Here is a 21,073-nt window from a genome sequence, read left to right on the forward strand (position 1 = left end):
TTGAATAGATTATCCAGTCTTGTTAAACTGTAAACCTAACTCTGAGAGCTATAGCTTCAGAGAAACTATAATCTAAGGTTTTTAGTTGACTTTTGAATCATTCTTTATGATTTTAGTCATTCTTTAAAGTGACCTGGGCCAGACAAAAAGTCCAATGTATAATAACAGAGACATGCATGATGGTAAGGAGTGATGGGGAGGAGAGGAGACCCAAGACACCCTTTAGCTGTTGGAGTTGGCTCTTCTGTGAACCTCAGATCAAGAGGGTCTCATAAAGCATGAAAGATTCAATTTAAAAAAAGGTTTTAGTCCATATAATTTTACAGAAGTCTCCCCACACCCTTAGTGGGTATGAAAGGTGGCATACGGAGTGCATATGAAGTAATGCATAATTCAAAAGTGTTGGCATATTGTCATAGGGAATCAAAGCTACCAGAGGCTCAATAAGACCATACCTGGGAATGGCAAGTCATCATGTTCCTAGAATTTATTACCTTCACAAATTGATCCCTCTTTTCAAATTTTCTGTATACCTAAAAATGGATTCTACTCATTTAGCACTTGACATTAAACTTTATTGGACAGTGATTGTGTACTTATAAATAATAGTAATAATAATAAAATACTAATTATAATAGTATAATATGTTACATTTCAGAAAACACTTTTAGATCTATGATTTAATGCTTCCCCTGAAAGTCAATCATTTATTATTCAACAAATATGAATTGAGTGATAACCATGTACAAACCAGTATCTGAGGTGCTTGAGATATGTTGGGAATACTGTTATCAATAGACCGATATCCCTCCCTTCAGAGTGCTTACATTCTACCAATAAAAGGCAAAACAAACAAACAAAAATAAACACAATAAATAAGATAACAATATAATAGAATACATTTAGAAATTGTTAACTACAATATTGGAAAAAAAGGCTCCATTGGGCCTGGTAAAGGGGACTGGGAGAGTGGGTTCTGGGTGGACTCCAAGGTGATTCAGACAGTTTAGTTGAACTGAGAAGTTGGATTTGAGCAGGATTAATGAAAAAAATGGGATAAGTAAAGGAGATATGTGGGAAAATGGAACCACAGGTAGAGGGCTAATCTGGGAGAAAGACCCATGGTGGGAAGTGCCTTGTCTGATGTAAACCCAGCCCAGGTGCCAGGATAGAGGGAGGAAGATAAAAACAGAAGCATGTGGAGGGACACAAAATCAGAATCAGGTAAGGAGCTTGTGTTTAGATACTCCAGGGTTTGAAGTTTTGCTGTAAAGATTATCTAAGTTGAATGGAAAGTCATTGCAAAGTACTGTCTTGGGAGCTGAAGGATAACCCAGCTGCAGCATCCATAATGGATGCGCAAAGGGCTGGAGTACAGCTAATGTTAGGAACCAAATGTAGCAACTCAGTGGAAGAGGATGGAAGTTCAGACTAGTTATAGCAGCAGAGTGGTTAGGACTGGCTAAGCTTTGTATATGTTCTGAAGGTAGAACCAAGGGTTTGCTGATGGTTTGGATGAGGGCCAAAGAAATCAAGAGAGAAGTCAACCAGATTCTTGGCTTGAGCGACTGAAAGGATGGTGTTGCTTTCCACTGAGATGGAGAAGTCTGTGTGTATGTGTGCATGCATGCGTACATGCACACTCTCACATTCCTATATGTTTCAGGAGAATAGGAAAAATCTTTAAATAGGATTTAAAGAAGTTTGCTGTTAGTGAACCAGAATTCCATAAAGAACAGAAGAAACCTTTAGGAAGACGCACAAAACCTTGCAAAGTTTAGGAAACAAGGGATGAAGGCACACTTAAGTTGGCTTAATGATTGACATAAATCATAGTAAGATGCAAAGTAAGATAACAGCATTAGAGAGAAACAGTGGAAACCAGGATGTTTGCTTTCTCATAGGAACTGGTTATTCTCTGTTCACACCCTGAGTATGTGGTGTTGTCCTTCTACCCATTAAGCATAAGTGAATGGGTGTTGGAACCCCCAAGGAGGTGAGATCTCAGAAAAGTGACTCTGTTTCTCCTGATGTCTATGTGGAAGGGTCTCTACTGCTCTGAGTGTATTTTCTCTGCATTGACTCCTGTCATGGATCCTGGCCTTACAGTAACATCAACACTCAGGTGTTACAGTAAGTTGCCAGCTCCTGTTTAATCCCTGATGATGGGGAAGCATGAGCTGAAACCCAAGGCATGAGCCTCTTCTTTACTCAAACCATGCATGGAAGAGGCCTAGGGCATTCATGGTCTATAAAATGTCACCAAGATGGAGATAAGAATACATTAATACCCCCATTTGGAAAGGAGAGATGGAGAGAGGAATTGTTTGCTTATGATCAAATATAAATATACCAAACATGAATGTATATAAATCTTTTTTAATGCAAGGATTCATCAATAAAGTTCATAGAGTCTTTTGGTAATAGTTTATGAGATCATACCATTTCTAAAACTATTATATTTCATGATAGTCCTCCAAATGTAAGAAAAATGTCTGGAAAGAAAAATATTGAAAAAGTGCAGAAAGAAAACTATGTTAATAATATTATTGGAAAGTAAGTGAAAGATTTTAGTCAAAGAGATCTCTCTGGAAGAGAAAAATACTTTAAAATTCAAGGTAGAATTAAAGTGGAAGATTAAAATGTTGGCAGATTATTATCAAAATACTGTTAACTAAATTTGCCATTCATTAGTAATTGTTTGGCACTTAAACATTTGAATTTTAGCATTTGCCTCACAATTTTTTATTAGACAGATACAGAGAAATATAACAGCAAAGTTAGCCTTCAATGACTTAAGAATTTTGTTTGGAAAGTAGAGAGTGTATTTTAAAGAAAAGTCAAATATTATTAGCAGATCATCATCATAATCGTCATCATCATCTTTATATTGTATTTAAGTAGAAAGTTTAATTCACACCAATCATATCAATCATGATCTTAAATATTTGCCATAGAATTCTAAGATTCATATCATTTTTTCCACATATAGGAACCATATTAAGTAGCTGAGACCTAAAGAGAAAGGTGTTGAGGTCTTAAACTAGTAAATGGCTAAGTCAAAGAACTAGTTGCATCAGAATTCTGAGAAATTCCTATTCTAAAACATGTCTTCAAAGATAAAGGGAAAAATGGCAATCTCAGAGGGGTGTGGTGTGGTAATCAGTTATATCAGAATGAAAGAAATGGATTCCAGAATCCAATTAGTCTCAGTACAAAGAGGATTCAAAGAGTAAATGAATGTAGTCATAGGAAAATTGAATAAAAAGAAATGGTCCTGAATTTGTTAATCTAGAAAAAAATGGAAGGCTGAACAAGAAGAGGTAGAGAGAAAAAAAAAAGTCAAGAGCAAGAAAGAGAAAAAAGTTAGAGACGGAGACAAACACACAGAAAGAATGAGAGAAGAGAAGGGAAATAAGAAGAGGGAGAAACAGAATTATAGATCTGATGCTGTATTGGACTGTTCTCCACCAATTTAGGAATTGCCATTTCTAAAAAAAAAAAAAAAAATGACATTTCTTATCCTCAATATATCGAAGGCTTGGAACAAAAAGATATAAAAATGAATGTGAAATTATAATGAATGAATAGAAATCTTTGTTTAACACCAGGTCCATTCACTTGAAGAAAGCCTCATCAAGAAAAGCTGTAGCACCACCTGGAAAGACTTGAGGAGATTGCTGCATTTCTAAAATTATTATGCTCTGTAATCCTCCTCCAGATGCAAATATTTCATATTTTCTGTTTTGTCCTCATGGAAAAATGTCCATAGCAATAAGGATTAAAGTGCTGATCTAAATGGGGACATTTTGGGGCTTAGCATATTTGCATCCTCCCGATTCCACTCCAGGAAAACTTGCTAGGCATAAAATTCTCAGGAACAGAATTTTAGGAATGATCATGTCCAACATTAGAAGCAGAGTAAAGATGACCCCTGGATGCCCAATTTTCTGACTCCACATCTGTCATAGGTGGCAAGGTAAGAGGAATTGTGTCACAGATGAAAAAGTAAGGTCGGAGAATACCAGAGAACAGTTGGTTGAATGTGTAGATGTAAGACCCATTTGTTACATTGTAAAAGGAGATTTCACCTGCTTCATAGTCCAAAAAAATCCCAATGCAATGAGGCCGTTCCAGGTGGAGGAGAGGTACAGATGGGGAGGCAAGGACCATGTACTCATTTCCTTTCAGTAGCCACATGGCCCAGACTCCGTTCTCAGGAGAGGGTGTGGTCTCCCCCTTTCTCAGCACCGTCTCTCGACAGACACCTACACCCCACTCTGCTCTTTCTCCTACCATGACCTCCCAGTAATGCCTTCCTGAGGAGAAGTTCTGCAAACCCAGGACACAGGGCCATGTATCAAATCGCTCCGGGTTGTTGGGGAGATCCCTCCACAGCTCTCCGTCCTGCACACTGCGCAGATCAGCAGTCAAGAGGAGGCTAGGATGCGCTGTGACAGGGTCCAGCTTGACATCAACTGTGGGAAGAATTTTGTGGGACATATGAAACGTCAGAAAAGACAGGTGAAAACTTAGGAAGCCACAATATTATGGATAATAGTCCATAATACTCCCCATTTCTCTCTCTCTCTATTAACTCCTAGAGAAAGCGAAATAAATATTTTACCTTGCAGGTGGCTGACTATTTTCTTCATCACTCACTTGTGTATTCCTCAGTTACCTCTACATGATTCAGAACTCATTATTGCCTCAATAAAAACATAACCATTGATAATATGACAAACCATGTGCATGACCATTTAGATTCCTTTCATCTAAATTCAGAGCACTTGGGTGTTCTTAGGAAGATCTTCCGCATTTATTTATTTTTTCTCAAAATCCATAGGAAAATTTCATTAATTTGAAATCCACTACTTTCAAAGTTATGTTACTGTGGTAGGCAGAATTCTAAGATGAGCTCCATGACCTTCAGACCCTGGTGCTACTCTCAGGATTATGTTATGTTTTTTGAGAAGAGGAAGATTATCTGAGTGGATCTAATATAATCACACGAACTCTTAAAATGGGGATCTCAGCCTTACAACTGTCAGGACTACATTATGCCTATAAACTGAATAAACTTGGGAGTGGATTCTTCCCCACACTCTTCAGAGAAGACCAGCTTGGCCAACACTTTAATGTTGATCTTGTGAAACCATAAGGAGAAAAATTAGCTGATCCCACATGGATGTCTGATCTGTATAATTATGAGCTAATAAGCATGTGAGGTTTTAAGCAGTTAAGTCTGTGGTAATTTGTTATACACCAATAGAAAACCAATATTGATGCTGTGAAGTCCCAGTCAGATTGATGTGAAGTTTTACTTGTGCATGTGTGAAATCTCAGTGAAGAAGGAAGGATGTAAAATATTCAGTGTCTTGTCTTATAAATATTCAAAATAATAAATTTCATCAACATAGTTTTATTTTTAATATCATAATAACAAATACTATTCCAATGACCACTTCTAGTGATCTTGTGTTGAAACCCAAACCTGAGTTGGTCACATAAATAATACCTCATCTCTGCTAATGCATTTACCCACCCACAGGGTGGCCATTATCATCCCCACATTACAGCTGAGGAGACTCAGAATCAGAGCTTATGTGGTCTCTCCATATTCTAGAAGTCATAAATAACAGACTGAGACATGGTTTTCCATGGAATTGTGCTAGGTGTATGTGATGTATGTTATGTCTTTACACATTATTTCCCAGCCACCACACTTCCTTGCTCCATTTATAAGACAATAAATCTGTGACATGGTTTTTAATATGGTCTGTCTCCAATTCCTTCCCCAACCCTTCTCTGTTAGATTCAATTGCTCATCACGATATAACAATACTGTAATCAAACTGTCCGTGTCCATCTCCTCAGTGACCTCCACACTGATGAATTCACCTTAAATTACTTCTCTGTAGCATTAATGCTGTTGAGAATACCCTTGTTCTGAAAAACCTCCTTTCTCTTTCCCAAAGACAGCCATCATCATGCTTTCCTTCCCTCTTTTCTCCTCACTCGTTCTTGATCCCCTTTCCTGTTTTCTCCTCTTCTCCATCACTGCCATTGGAGAAACCAGTGGTCTCAGGACCTGGACCTCTTCTTTCTGACTCAGCACACAATAGTTCTTGGGCTGGTTGGCTCACTGATTTAATTTAATTCCATTCAAATGCTTACTGACTCCAAATGCATATCTCTACCTTAGACCTTTCTCCTGAAACTCCATATTTGCAAAATCATTTGCCTACCTGACATGAAACTTTTGATATTTAATACTCATCACAAGATTGATATGCTCAAAACCCAACTCTCCTCCTTCTGCCTCACCTGCCCTTTTAACCATCAATATAAATGGCAACTTCCTTACACCAGCTGTAGAGATTTAAATCTTTGGGTCATTTCGGACTTTTCTCTTTCTCTGACAACTCACATCTAATCCAACAGCAGATCTTGCCAGCTCTACCTTCAAAATATGCCAAGATTCTGTACACACCTCAGCACCTCCAACAGTACCACTCCGATCCAATCCACAATCATCTCTAATGGAATTATTGCAAAGGCTCCTAATTGCTTTTCCCACCTAAAGCCTTGCCCCTTTGCATTTATTCTCAGTGAAGCATACAGAGTGAGCCTCTCAAAACATTAATATAATCATGCTATTCCTCCATTCACAGCTTTTTATTGACTTCCTGTTTACTCAAAGGTAAAGCATCCTGTTCACAGTGACCTGCCCATACCACCCTGTGCTAATTGGTCTTGTCTTGGCCTCTCTGACTCTCCCCTTGTTAATTCTTCCCCAGCTACAAAGACCTCATAGTTCCTGAAACACATCTTCTATATTTCTGTCTCAGGCATGGGCACTCATCATTTCTATTGCCTGGAATGTTTTCTTTCAGATTAGATATCTGCTGAGTTATCCCTGAAGGGGCCCTCCTTTATTGTCAAATTCAAGTTTAGATGCCCTACCCCACGAACTTCTGGCTACCCTTACCTTATATTCTGTATAATCTTCTAACATTCTGTGTATTTTGTATAATTTAAATAAATATTTACAACACAAAGTTATGGGTTTGTAGGATTTTTTGTTATTGTTCAATAATATATTTCAATACTTAGAGAAGTGAGTGGCATAAATTCATTTTATTGAATTGATTCATTAATTATTTAATTCAGTAAAAGAAATGGGAATATTATGACACTGATTATGAGAGTTTAATAAATTGTAACAATTCATGCAGTTGGTATATATTGATTTTCCCATCATTAAGCAGGAGCAGGACTGGTAATATGGGTTTTCTCAATATGGGTCAAAGCTGTCTCCCTGTAAGTAGTGAAACCAGTATTTAACCACAGTTTGTTTTCATTGCTGCATATAATGTGAATTTTAAAAAATAAATACAGTGGTACCTGGGTGGCTCAGTCAGTTGAGTGTCCGACTTTGACTTAGGTCATGATCTCATAATTTGTGAGTTCGAGCCCTGCATCAGGCTCTGTGCTGACAGCTCAGAGCCTGGAGCCTGTTTCAGATTCTGTGTTTCCCTGTCTCTCTGCACTTCCCCTGTTCGTGCTCTGTCTCTCTCTCTCTCTCAAAAATAAAAATAAGCATTAAAAAAACACAAAATAAAAAATAAATACAAATATTGAATCTATATTGTTTTAAAGAACAGAATAATCAAATCTAACAGACAAATTTATGTCACCACAGTTATTCATACACAAAAGTAATTGATTGAATATCATTGGCCCCTCCTCAAGTGACAGATAATAAATCAAATCCCGGGGCGCCTGGGTGTCTCAATCAGTTGAGCGTCGGACTGTGGCTCAGGTCATGATCTTGCGGTCCATGAGTTCCAGCCCTACATCGGGCTCTGTGCTGACAGCTCAGAGCCTCAAGCCTGTTTCAGATTCTGTGTCTCCTTCTCTCTGACCCTCCCCCATTCATTCTCTGTCTCTCTCTGTCTCAAAAATAAATAAACGTTAAAAAAAAATTTTTAAAATCAAATCTCTTATTTGATGTACCTTAAGGCTTTTATATTGGTTATTTTTCTGCTTTCAAGTATCATTCATTTAGTTTTCCAAACAATAATACATTTTTCAGCATTTTATAAACAGGGAAATGAATATTCATTGGAACTAATTTTACTCAAATCACAGTTAATAAACTAAGAACCACACTTTCAAGTCTATATTGTTCTAACTAAATGTAGCTAAAATGTGTGTTAGTACCTCTGGTATTTTTTATAATTATACACATATCCCAGTTTTCTTTCTTCTGAACAAAGTGTTCTCTCCCACCCACCCTTATAACTTGGCATGGCCATGTGATTCACTTTACTTAATAAAATCTTTAGGGAAGCCAGTGTTCCACTGTAGTGTGGTTGCCTTTATGAGCAGTGCCCAAATCACCATAACCGTGCCCTTTCCCAAAGCTACCAGCAACAGAAAGGAGGTTGGGCTCTATCTGCATGGCTCCCAGAGGGAGATGAGGTGAAACAAAAGCCTTCACAATCCAGAAAGAAGCCAATTACATGATTTAAAAATAGCCCTTTACTGATTTTAGTCAGTAAACTTTGGGTTCTGTTTGTTTCTGCAGACTGACTTCTGCAGTAACACATTACAAAAACAGCCAAACCCTGGGCTCCATAGTTCTCCAAGCTCAAAGATGCAGCCTACCTTGGAACTTTCTCAACATTTCCCTCATCCCAGGGATGTGACACATTGTCTTCAGCTCCATGGGGATGTTCTCCAGTTCCAGCTGCATGACATCCTTACTTCTGAGAAAGACACAGAACCAATAATTCTCAGTAGGACTTATCAACCACCTTCCTTGTCATCTCCAAACCCATTCCCTGATCCAGAAAGTAAACATACCTGCTCAATGCTTCTCTCACACCCTGAAAGTAAAAGAGAAATACAAGCAGGTGTGAGTCAGCCCTCTGAACTGCTTTTGACAGATTGGAAACAAACTATGAACATCTCTTTAGGAATGATCAGAAATAATTAACTATGAAGACGAAAATAGAGGAGACATGAATCTCTCTTAACCAAATCCAAAACTTGGCTGTTGACTTTTCTCATGAATTTTAACATAATAGAATCAGTTTGCCTCTATTTGAATAGAATCAGAATACACAAAGTTTAGGTTAACTCCTATGATATCAACCAACTTAATTATTTTTTGAATTGATAATTCTGACATTTGGATATTTTAATAGAGAAATACATTCTGGTAACTAATGTGGATGAAATGAAGGTAAAAATAGACCATAAATGTCTCCAGAATTCATTTGAGGGATGATGAAAGGTATAGACAAAAAAACATTACTCTCAATGTCTCTGTAAGAAAACCCCAAATTCCTCACTCGTTGAACCAACCTACCATAGCTACGAACTCATATGGAAGTAGGTTTACTAACTGGATAAAAAAGAAAGTCATTAATTAATAGCAACATTTTATCTCAAAGGAGATTATTTAAATAAATCACCTGCCTTAAATTTTCCTTTTCCCTCTAAAAAATACCCACGTGGTAGATAATTTTCAGAAGGCATAAACGCAGGGAAATAATTACTTTTTATGGGACTGGCAGGCTTTGGGGAGTGGGAGGGTAAAATGCCGCTTACTGGTACTGAGGAAGAAAGGCAAAGGTGGATATAACAATCAACATAAATAATTTTAGAATATATTCTCCCTAAGATTTGTACTATAAATCATTTTAACAACTTTTGGTGCTAATAAATGCTAGTTTTAAATTGTGTGTTTTGTGGGGCACCTGGGTAGCTCAGTTGGTTAAGTTTCCAACTTCAGCTCAAGTCATGATTTCACGGTTGGTGAATTCAAGCCCCTCATCTGGCTCTGTGCTGACAGCTCAGAACCTGGAGCCTGCTTCAGATTCTGTCTCCCTCTCTGTACCCCTCCCCAACTTGTGCTCTCTCTCTTTCAAAAATAAATAAATGTAAAAAAAAGTAATGGTGTGTTTTGAGATATAGTAAGATAAGATGATGAATATTATTATTGAAAATGTTAAGGGCACCTGAGTGGCTCAGTCGGTTGGGCATCTGACTAACTCAGGTCATGATCTCACAGCTTGTGTTTTTTTTTTTTTTTTTTTTTTTTTTTTTTTTTTAAATTTTTTTTTTTTCAACGTTTTTTATTTATTTTTGGGACAGAGAGAGACAGAGCATGAACGGGGGAGGGGCAGAGAGAGAGGGAGACGCAGAATCGGAAACAGGCTCCAGGCTCCGAGCCATCAGCCCAGAGCCTGACGCGGGGCTCGAACTCACGGACCGCGAGATCGTGACCTGGCTGAAGTCGGACGCTTAACCGACTGCGCCACCCAGGCGCCCCACACAGCTTGTGTTTTTGAGCCCTGTGTCGAGCTCTGTGCTGACAGCTCATAGCCTGGAGCCTGCTTTGGATTCTGTGTCTCCCTCTATCTCTCTGCCCCTCCCATGCTCACACTCTGTCCCTCACACAAAAATGAATAAACATTAAAAATATATATAAAAATTAGAAAAAAGGAAAATGTTAAACTTTCTGTGTATATTTACTGTCTGAAATTCAGAAAATTAATTCCTTTCTCATACTTAGTTTGCTCACAAGGAAATGACCATAGTAATAATAATAATAATAATAATAATAATAAATTTTGTGTAGATACAGATATATTGAAGACAAAATGAATTAAATTAGACAAAATAAATAAAAATGCATTGTAAGTTCATTCATTCAATGACCTCCCCCAACTATGTAACCAGTGCTGTTTATTCATTGTACTTGTAAACATTATATAGATAGTTAATATGAATATTTATTTCATGGTACTTTCAGTGTCTGGAACTAACTCAGACAAGGTGGAATCTGTGGGTCAGTGGCTAAGGGATGATATGAATTACTTAGTTCAGAATATCCTGATGAGTCACTGGGGATGAGACAGAATGAAATATGCCCAGAAATCTTTGACTGCAGTAGATTCTATCATGATAATATGCGTACATTAACAACAATGAGTTTCTCAGTTCACTTGGGATTTTGATGACCTCCTGGAGGGTTAAGAACAAATATTTTTTCTTGTTATTTGTGTCTCTGCTGTATAATCCCTACTGATTATAAGGAAACTGCACGAAACCTACTGAATCCCTCTTCACTTTGCCTGGAATAGGCATGCAATATGGACAAGGAAATTAGTGTTTGCCATAAGATTTAACAGGAAAACTTCAAGCTGAAGAAGTTAAACCATCATTCATATTTTCAGCTCTGACATTGAAATGGATTACCAAAGACTTTTGGAATTGGCCATCACTGAAATACAGCATATCATCATTGACAGATTGACTATGAAGTTTTAAGAAGTGTTTTTCATGAAGCCCCTGGGTGGCTCACAGTTAAATGTCTGACTTAGGCTCAGATCATGATCTCAAGGTTCATGAGTTTGAGCCTGGCATTGGGGTCTGTGCTGACAGCTCAGAGCCTGGAGCCTGCTACAGATTCTGTGTCTCCCTCTTTCTGCTCCTCCCCTGTTCTCTCACTCTCTCTCTCTGTCTCTCTCTCTCAAAAAAAAAAAAAAAAGTAAATGTTAAAAAATTTAAAAAGAAGTGTTTTGCAGGAAACATAGCATAGATTGTCCATTTTCTGGTTAACCTTATAGGTAAGATACTGAATTAATTTTACTTTTTAAAAAATACTTAAACTTTTCTCTCTACTATGAACTATTTTATAGAATTGTGTAGGGTCCGTTCTCATTCTGATGCTAGGACTTCGAATTAAGGTGCCTCACACATACATTCTAGGGTGTCCTTTTGCTAAAAAGCATGAATGACTATGTGACTTGTCTCTGAAAGCGGCTATTTGTCCCTGTGGTCTGGCACTTGAGCCTCCCTGTGCCGGAGGCGCCCAGGCTTACCTCCAGCAGCCCCAGAGCTGGGCGTTGGAACCTCTCCTCCAGCTCCTCAGCCAGCTCCTTCAGAGCCCTGCTTTGCTGCCCCAGAAGGTTCTTGCTGTGCCGCAGTTTCTGCAGGGTGGCTCGCTCCTCCTCCTCCATCCTCCGCAGCTGGAGCTGCTCCTCATGGGCCAGGAAGCCACGATACTTCTCAAACTCCAGCCTGAAGCGCTGCCTCTGCATCTCCACTTTTTCCTGGAGTGACACAGGGGATCAGAGCATCAGCAGTGGGGGCACAGCGTCTGGCTTCCCCATACAGGTATGGGACAGTGAGGCTGGAGGCAATGTCTGTGAATGAATGGGCTGCATTTTAACAACATGCAAGAACCAGAGGCCACTAGAATTTGAAAAGACAGTTGGATTTGGGTTCCCATTTTGCCATGGAGTTGGGTGCAAGGCACTTTTATAGGCAAGTTTTGGTGCCACATTTTAAATATGGGAAGAGGCACCTGGGTGGCTGAGTTGATTGAGCATCCCACTCTTGATTTCGGCTCAGGTCAGGATCTCGTACTTCATGAGTTCAAGCCCTGTGTGCTCTGCGCTGACAGCATGAAGCCTACTTGCAATTCTCTCTCTTCCCCTCCCCCACTCACTCTGTCTCTCTCAAAATAAATAAACTTTATTTAAAAAAATAATAAAATAAAATATGGAGAGAGGCACCTGCATGGCTCAGTCAGTTGAGCCTCTAACTCTTAATATTGTCTCAGGTCATGATCCCAGGGTGATGTGATTGAGCTTGCTGAGCATGAGGCCTGCTTAAGATTCTCTCTCTCTCTCTCTCTCTCTCTCTCTCTGGGCACCTGGGTGGCTCAGTCTGTTAAGTGTCTAACTTCGGCTCAGGTCGTGATCTCACGGTTCATGAAGTGGAGCCCTGCGTCAGGCTCTGTGCTGACAGCTCAGAACCTGGGGCCTGCTTCAGATTCTGTGTCTCCCCCCTCTCTGCCACTCCCCCCACTCATACTCTGTCTTTGTCACTCAAAAATGAGTAAATGCTAAAAAAATTTAAAAAAAGAAAAAGATTCTCTCTCTCTCCCTCTGTCCCTCTCCCCTGATTGTGCCTTCTCTCTAAGATAAAATAAAATATGGGGAAACAGGTGTATGGTATGGGAATTAAAATTGGATATCTATTAAACTGCTGAGCAGAATGACTAGCAAGGAATAGTTGCACAATGAAGTTAAAATACATTATTATACTATACATAAAATACATTATAGATTATTACACTAGAGGGACATCTGGGTGGCTTAGTTCTTTAAGCACTGGGGTCAGCTCAGGTCATGATCTCAAAGTTGGTGGGCTCAGGCCCTATGTCTGGCTCTGTGCTGACAGTGCAGAGCCTGCTTGGGATTCCCTGTCTCCTTCTCTCTCTGCCCCGCCCCCCCCCACTTGCACTCTCTCTCAAAATAAATAAATAAACTTAAAAAAAAGAGAGCCTGATTTAAAAAAAAATATTCACTAGAATGAGAACAGGGTGGAAATAACTTATGAAAAGAGCTTACAGAGACCTAGATTTATAAATGTGAAAAAGAGTCTTAGAGAGTAGAGATGTGAATATTACTTAGTAATATTGTAATTGTGAAACCTAAGGCTAACATTCTCTGTATAGCCCAAAAGGAAATAAATGATTGTCAGGCCATTTACTGCAGAGTTGACTTCAGGAAATTAATACTGATTTCCACCCAAATCTCACATCTACATTTTTTAAATAGACCTAAGGAATATACTTTGTTGCAGCATTATTATACACAGAGACATAAATTTTATTCTCTTCATACTGATATGTGTAAAACTAGCTTTAAACTGAGTATAGGAGGCAAGTTAACCTCCCACAGTCTCTCATTTTGGATCCCCAGGCTCATTGCTAAACATTATAATGCCTTGGTTTGATTAAAGGGCATAAGCTATCACTTTTTATTTTATTTTTTTAATTATAATTATTATGTTAGAGACAGAGAGCACAAGTTGGGGAGCAGAGCAGAGAGAGAGGGAGGGAGAGAGACTTGGATTATTAGCCCAAAAAGAACAAAAATTATCATTAAGTATTTAACTACATGTAACTACATACATTAACTATATACTGCATAGCAAGAGAAAAAGATAAGACTCAACACAGAAGAAAAATGTAGCCTAAATGGTCCTTATGGAAATATCTGTCTGAGGATAGTGTATAAAACAAAAATTTTAAGAAAAGAGTAAGGAAAGAATTAGAAAAATATAGGAGCACCTAATGGCTCAGTCCATAGGTGAAAGAGCCCTTGACTCTTGATTTCACTCAGCTCAAGTCATAATCTCACAATTTGTGAGTTCAAGCCCCACGTTGGGCTCATCACCATGCTGACAGTACAGAGCTTGCTTGAGATTCTCTCTCTACCTCTCTTTCTGCCCCTCCCCCACTCTGGTGTGCATTCATGTGCTTGCTCTTTCTCTCTCTCTCTCTCTCTCTCTCTCTCTCAAAATAAATAAACTTAAAAAGTATAATTAGAAAAATTATAGAATATGATCACAGAATAAGGGTTATTTGGAGACAGAAAAATAATAGAAATACTCTATAAAATAAATCCTATATATGTTATATATTATTTACATATAACTTCTATGTATAGTTTCTCAATCTTGACCCTAATGATATCTTACCAGATTATTCTTTATTATGAGTTTCACATTAATTTTTTTTTTTTTTAAATGGGGCGCCTGAGTGGCTCAGTCAGTTAAGCATCCGACTTCAGCTCAGGTCATGATCTCAAGGTTAGTAGGTTTGAGACCTGCATAGGTTCTGTGCTGACAGCTCACAGCCTGGGACCTGCTTCATATTCTGTGTCTCCCTCTTTCTCTGCCCATCCCCCACTCACGATGTATCTCTCTCTCAAAAATAAATAAACATTAAATTTATTTTTTTTTAAATTATGAGTTTCCATGGGCTGTCCTGTGCTTTGTATGGTGTTTAGCAGCATGCTTGCCCTTCACGCATGAAATTCCAGTAGCGAGCCCACTCCCCCACCCCGCCGAATTGTGAGAACCAAAAATACATATATTGTAAAATATCCTTTAGAGGGCAAAATCACCGCAGATTGAAATCACTGTGTGTGGTATGTGTGTATGTGTGTGTGTGTGTATGAAGAGTTAAGTGAAAAAACTGATGAAGTGTAAAAAAAAAGGACATATATATGAATTACTGAAAAGAGGTGAAAGTTCACATTATCTTCCTATCTGTAAGATGATCACTATTAGCTATATTTCATATGTATCAATGCTGCGAAGTATTTATCATGCCATTCATCTTATATACATATATATATATATATATATATATATATATATATACATATACACACACAAATACATATATTTTAAACTAGTGATGATAGTATGAGACTCAAGTATGAGACTTTTCTAGGTATTAGGAATAGAGCAGTAAATTATAGTAAGATTAAGATCAGTAAAACTCTCTATTTACAATTTGGATTGGGGTACTATTAATAGAGTTAAAAAGAACACACATACCTGATGTAATTTGCAGGCATGGGATGACCCAGGATGACACTGAGATGTTTCCCAAGAGCAAGTATATAAATGGAACAAAAGTAGTGGAGCAGGGAAAATGGTTGAACAGTAATTTAATGACCCAAACTTGGATCTTTTGGAAAAGCAAGCCTCCTGAAGTTCCAAGAATCTCTTACCTTCCAAATGATAGTTTTCTTCCCCACATTGACCTCCTGAGTCAAGGCCTCCTCCATCTTCTTTCTTACCATTTCCAGGGCCCTCTGGAGCTTTACCTGTTTGGAAAGATACACTGAACCCATTGTATATGCCCTATTTCAGTACCTGGCATCAACTAGGTTAACCAGGAAATACAAAGATCAATTAAAACAGGCTTTAGTGAGCACATAAAAATGTTTAACCTCATTAAGGATTAAGTAAAATATAAATATATTTTTAAGTATTAATGCCAGGTATAATTAAGTGTTTATCTAAATATATGTTCATTGCAGCATAATTTAAATTAGTAGGACTCTCTTTCCTTTGGGCTGTGGACATACCATCCATATTGCAGAAGATCTTGAAGCTTAGGGGCCACATGAGCCACAGCCATGGCTGCACTGGGAAGCACAGAAGCACCCAGGAGGCCAGGGTAATGCTGGCCTCTTGAATCACCATAGTTATCAGCCAACCTCCACAAATATTGCCCAGGTTACTTTGGAAAAGGTGGTATGAGACATTACCACTTAAAGAGGAACCAGAGTGTCTGCCCTACTGTTAGCCTTGATAAATAGTGGACACGTCAGTGAGCGGACACCGGGAAATGCTGTGAGAAACAAGACTGGAGCTGCCCCTATCATTGAGGTGGTATGATCCGGCTACTACAAAGTTTGGGGAAACAGAAAGGTCCCAATACAGTCTGTTGTGGAGAAGGTCAAATTCCTCAGCAGAAGAGCTGAGAAGAAGATTAAGTGTGTGGTGATGGGGTGTTGGGAGGTTGCATCCTGGTAGCTTGAAATGCTAACAAGTGCTTTTCAAAATAAATAAATTAAGTAAGTAATAAAATAAAATGAAATAAAATAAACAAAATAGTAGGATTGTAACTTCAAGTGTCAACAATAAGAGAGTGAGAAAAATATATTTTATATTAACATGATGGAACTAAAATAGTGTGTTGCAAAATACTGAATGACAAGAAATATTCACAACTATAAAATAAATTGAAATAAGTGTATTTTATATAATACACCACCAATTTTGGAAAAAAAAAGTACTTGCAATGGATATATAAAAACTAGTTAGCATCAAATGTGCAGTAGACAAAATTGCATCTTAATTATTGCTTGGTTGAAAGTGTATACCTTTTTTTTAAATAATCTGATTTAACATTTACTTATTTTGAGAGAGACAGACAGAGTGAGCAGGAGAGGGACAGACAGAGAGGGGGAGAAAGGATCCAAAGCAGGCTCCGCACTGACAGTAGAGAGCCCAATGTGGGGCTTGAGCTCATGAACTGTGAGATCATGACCTAAGCTGAAGTTGGATGCTCAACTGACTAAGCCACCCAGGCACCCCAAAAGTGATGTTATTCCTTGTATCTATATATTTAAACTTCTTAAAATTATTTATTGATTTATAATAAGAAAATTGTTTATTATTATTTGGTCAACTGAAACCTTGCAAATTACTAATGCTTAAATGAAAAGAAGATAGAGAATGTCATAAATCTTATGAGGAATTAACAAAAAAAAAAACAGAAACTATATCTCCTTTCAACCACTGCTAGAAATAAACACATACATTTTATCTACAGAGAACACCCATAAAGATACGCAATATGCATATTTTTAAATTTGTCCCAAGTCATTCAATAAATCTTAGGAAAAATGGGGGGGGGGAACTCTTTCTAAAGCCATTTAATAAGTCTTAAACAACAACTGACTTTAAAAAGAGACTTCTATAATCTTATCTATAGCGCTCTACATAAACTAGCAGTAGAATTTATGGAAACATTTGACAAGATGGGGGAAGTGGCATTGGTTTTAGTGTTTGCAAGAAATAGAACTGTGACACTGAGAGGAAAGCTCCCTTGGGCAGAAGAAACTGTGAGCAAAAGCAAGGAGGGGAAAAAGATGTGGCCTGTTTGGGGACCACAGTGATCAGGCTGGTTTTGTTGGACCTCATGGTTGGTTAAGACAAGAACTGTGGAAACAGAAGTTGGGGCCCTAGAAAGTCTTGACTGACAGGTGAAGGAGTTTAAAAGATATTTATCTGGCATTTAATTAAGAACTACTGAAATATAAGGAACTTCTTGAGACATATTACATGCAATCAAGTTAGATTGAGGTAACTTCTGGATAAAAAGAAAGCAGGGACAACATGCTTCAAAAGTGTAAGTAGGAAGTAGCTGGCACCTGAATTTTGTAGATGACAACAACAAAAAACAAACAAACAAACAAACAAACCAACAAACCAACAAACAAACAAAAAACTAAGAGATATTTCTAGGTATGTCAACAAGGAAGTTGAGGTAAGAAATATCTCAAACCCTTAATTTAAAACAAAGTTAAGGGGCACCTGAATGGGTCAATCGGTTAATCATTCAACTTTGGCTCATGTCAAGATCTCAGGTTCCTGAGTTTGAGCCCTGAGTCAGCTCTGTGCTGACAGCTCAGAGCCAGGAGCCTGTTTCAGATTCTCTGTCTCCCTGTCTCTCTGCCCCTCCCCTGCTCATGCTCTGTCTGTCTCTCTCTCAAAAATAAACATTAAAAAAAATTTAAAAAGTAAAACAAAATTAAAATAATAACATTATTATTATTTTAGAAATTCAATGTTTGCAAATTATTTCATTGTGATAGTATTCAGTTAGACATGTCAGTAGATTAAAGATGACTTTGATCTCCTTTGTGGTAGTAGCTGTTCCAGATGTTGGGAATTTAAACATGATCAGATGGGGTGCCTGGGTGGCTCAGTCAGTTAGGCATCCGACTTCAGCTCAGATCATGATCTCACTGTTTGTAAGTTTGAGCCCTGCATCAGGGCTCTGAGCTGACAGCACAGATCCTCCAGGCTTCAGCACAGAGCCTGGAGCTGTTTCAGATCCTCTGTCCCCTCTCTCTCTTTCTCTGCCCCTCCTCTGCTCTCTCTCTCTCTCTCTCTCTCTCTCTCAGTCCCTCCCTCAAAAATAAATAAGCATTAAAAAAAAAAAAAGACATGATCAGGATATGTCAAAGAACTCTTGAAAAGCAACAGTAGGGAAAATTCTATTAGAGTTTCACAGATGCCACTTTGAGGGCCAAATACTCCAATACAAGTCCTGTCTGCATTGAGGATGCTCACATCATCAGCTGCCAAATAGGTGTTGAATAGAGACTGGCCTGTGTGCTTACCTACTGGACTCTTACTTCAGGGTACACATGCATCTGCAGGGTACACATGCATCCAAGTGATCAGAGCTGTGTACTCACAGACACTATTCTTAACACGTGTCCAAACCCCGGCATTGTTTTGGTGACAATATTAATCAACATAGAAGCATTATGAAAAACCAAGGCATTATACAACTGGGAGTTATTAAGAAGTATTTAAAATAAAGACACACACCTGTAACCAAGAACCAATTGGATAACACAACCCTCCACACCAGAGGTCTTGCTGTTGGAACCAGAATGTCAGCATCAGCAAGAATAAAACCAAGAGAAGGAGCACCTGGGCGGCTCAGTCCAACTCTTGACTTGGCTCAGGTCATGATCTGAAGGCCTATGGGTTTGAGCCCCACTAGGGGCTCTGCACTAAGCCTGGTTGGGATTCTCTCCCTTTCTCTCTGGCCTCTCCCCTGCTCTCTCTCTCAAAATAAATAAATAAACTTAAAAAAAAAAAAAGATGAAACTAAAAAGCTAGGGAAGGCTTCATGGGAAAAAGGATAGTCTAAAATAAGGGTGCATTTGAACTCCTGAATAGAGGTCCCAAAAGGGGGTTACTATAAGGCAAGGAGACCGAACTTGAATGTGGGCTGTGAGAGACAGGATGTGGGAAGGGCACAGATCAGGATGGTATCATGTGGGTTTGTCCCTAGGGTTTGTCACTAACACCTGTGGCTCAGTCCGCTCGGATGTCTGGTCCGCTCGAATGTCTGGGCCGCATTTGCAGACTCGCAGTGGGGGCCTCTCCACGTGCGCTTTGCAGGGTGCACACAGGGACTCTCACCTGGTAACACCGAGCTGCCTCTTGCAGAGGCATGGTGTGGTGACTCCTGTGTTCAGCAGTGGTGTCACAGACCCAGCACAGTGCCTCCTGGTCCACTTCGCAGAAGAGGGTCAGTTCCTCGCAGTGCTGCGCACACAGGCGCACTCCCACCGGCCCCGCGCCGAGCCCCAGCTGCCGCACGCTGTCCACCAGGCTGGCCAGCTGCCGGTTGGGCCGAAAGCTCTCCAGCCCAAAGGGGCCCCGGCACTGCGGGCAGGCATAGAGGCCGCCCTGCGCGCTGTCAGACTTCTCACAGAACTCCGAGATGCACCTGAGGCAGAAGCTGTGGCCACAGGCTACGCTGACCGGATCCTGAAGGAAATCCAGACACACCGGGCACCTAGCCTCCTCGCGCAACCGCTCCCCAGGTGCCCCAGAGGCCATGGCAGGCTGGAAGTCGCCTGGCCCCGCTGATAGCAGCGCTCTCTTCCCCAGCTGCGCACGCTATCTGGGCCAGTGCTCTGGCACAGAAGGGAGGGACTCTACAGCGTCAGAAGATGCAGGCCCAGGAAGGGTTTTATCCACTGGCTCGGCTCCAAGAGTCCAAACCAGCCACTCCCTAGGAAAAGTCATAGCTCAGACAACCCTCAGTTACAAGGATAAAATTAACATTTTAACATAGTGTTTAATAATGTTAACCCTGGCCTCCTGGGAAACTGAACATTTCTAACGGAATCCCTCACACTGTACCTTAACGGAGCCCCTAATCTCATGTTTTCACTGTCAGTGCATTTGGAGAATGGCTGAGCTCCTGCCTTTCGTTACTTTTTGAACTATTCCATGGTCTCCTTATCCTTATAAGACATAATAAGTTCTTAAAATATGTTCCAAACTTTAATTTGTCTACTCCCATTTAATTAGCTCATGATAAAGAAATGAGTAGGGGAACCTGGGTGGCTCAGTCTGGTAAGCACCTGACTCTTTTTTTTTTTTTTAATTTTTTTTTTCAACGCTTTTTATTTATTTTTGGGACAGAGAGAGACAGAACATGAACGGGGGAGGGGCAGAGAGAGAGGGAGACACAGAATCAGAAACAGGCTCCAGGCTCCGAGCCATCAGCCCAGAGCCTGACGCGGGGCTCGAACTCACGGGCCGCGAGATCGTGACCTGGCTGAAGTCGGACGCTTAACCGACTGCGCCACCCAGGCGCCCCTAGCACCTGACTCTTGATTTACGCTGACGTCTTGATCTCTGTGTTTGTGAATTGGAACAGTGGGTGGCGCTCTGCCCTCCCAGCACAGAGACTGTTTGGTATTCTCTCTCCCCACTCTGCCCCTCCCCACTCTCTCTTTCATTCTTTCCCAAAATAAATAAATTAAAAAACAAAAACAAAAACAAAAAAAATGAAATGAGTAGATGAAGTAGGCTGCTGTGCAGATGTTGCAAATGTGTGTAGGATAATGATAGGTGTATA

The 21,073-nt window shown here is 39.5% G+C and overlaps 1 protein-coding gene across 2 annotated transcripts; it reads right to left on the reverse strand.

Annotated features, from left to right (window-relative positions):
- Nucleotides 1–472: 472 nt before the first annotated feature.
- TRIM58 (tripartite motif containing 58) lies at nt 473–20,133 on the reverse strand. 2 transcript variants are annotated; one of them, XM_058740911.1, is made up of 6 exons: nt 19,621–20,130; nt 15,615–15,710; nt 11,901–12,131; nt 8,872–8,894; nt 8,674–8,774; nt 473–4,478 (listed from the first exon to the last, which is right to left on the reverse strand). In XM_058740911.1, exons 1-6 carry the CDS (start codon nt 20,041–20,043, stop codon nt 3,889–3,891), a joined length of 1,464 nt encoding a protein of 487 aa, XP_058596894.1. In that variant the 5' UTR covers nt 20,044–20,130; the 3' UTR covers nt 473–3,888. The 2 variants fall into 2 exon arrangements, with proteins under 2 accessions (XP_058596894.1, XP_058596903.1); XM_058740920.1 differs by lacking the exon at nt 15,615–15,710 and having other exon boundaries at nt 19,621–20,133.
- Between the last annotated feature and the right edge of the window lie 940 nt (nt 20,134–21,073).

Source organism: Neofelis nebulosa, chromosome 1, assembly GCF_028018385.1.
Source record: "Neofelis nebulosa isolate mNeoNeb1 chromosome 1, mNeoNeb1.pri, whole genome shotgun sequence".
In the NCBI taxonomy this organism is placed as follows: domain Eukaryota; kingdom Metazoa; phylum Chordata; class Mammalia; order Carnivora; family Felidae; genus Neofelis; species Neofelis nebulosa.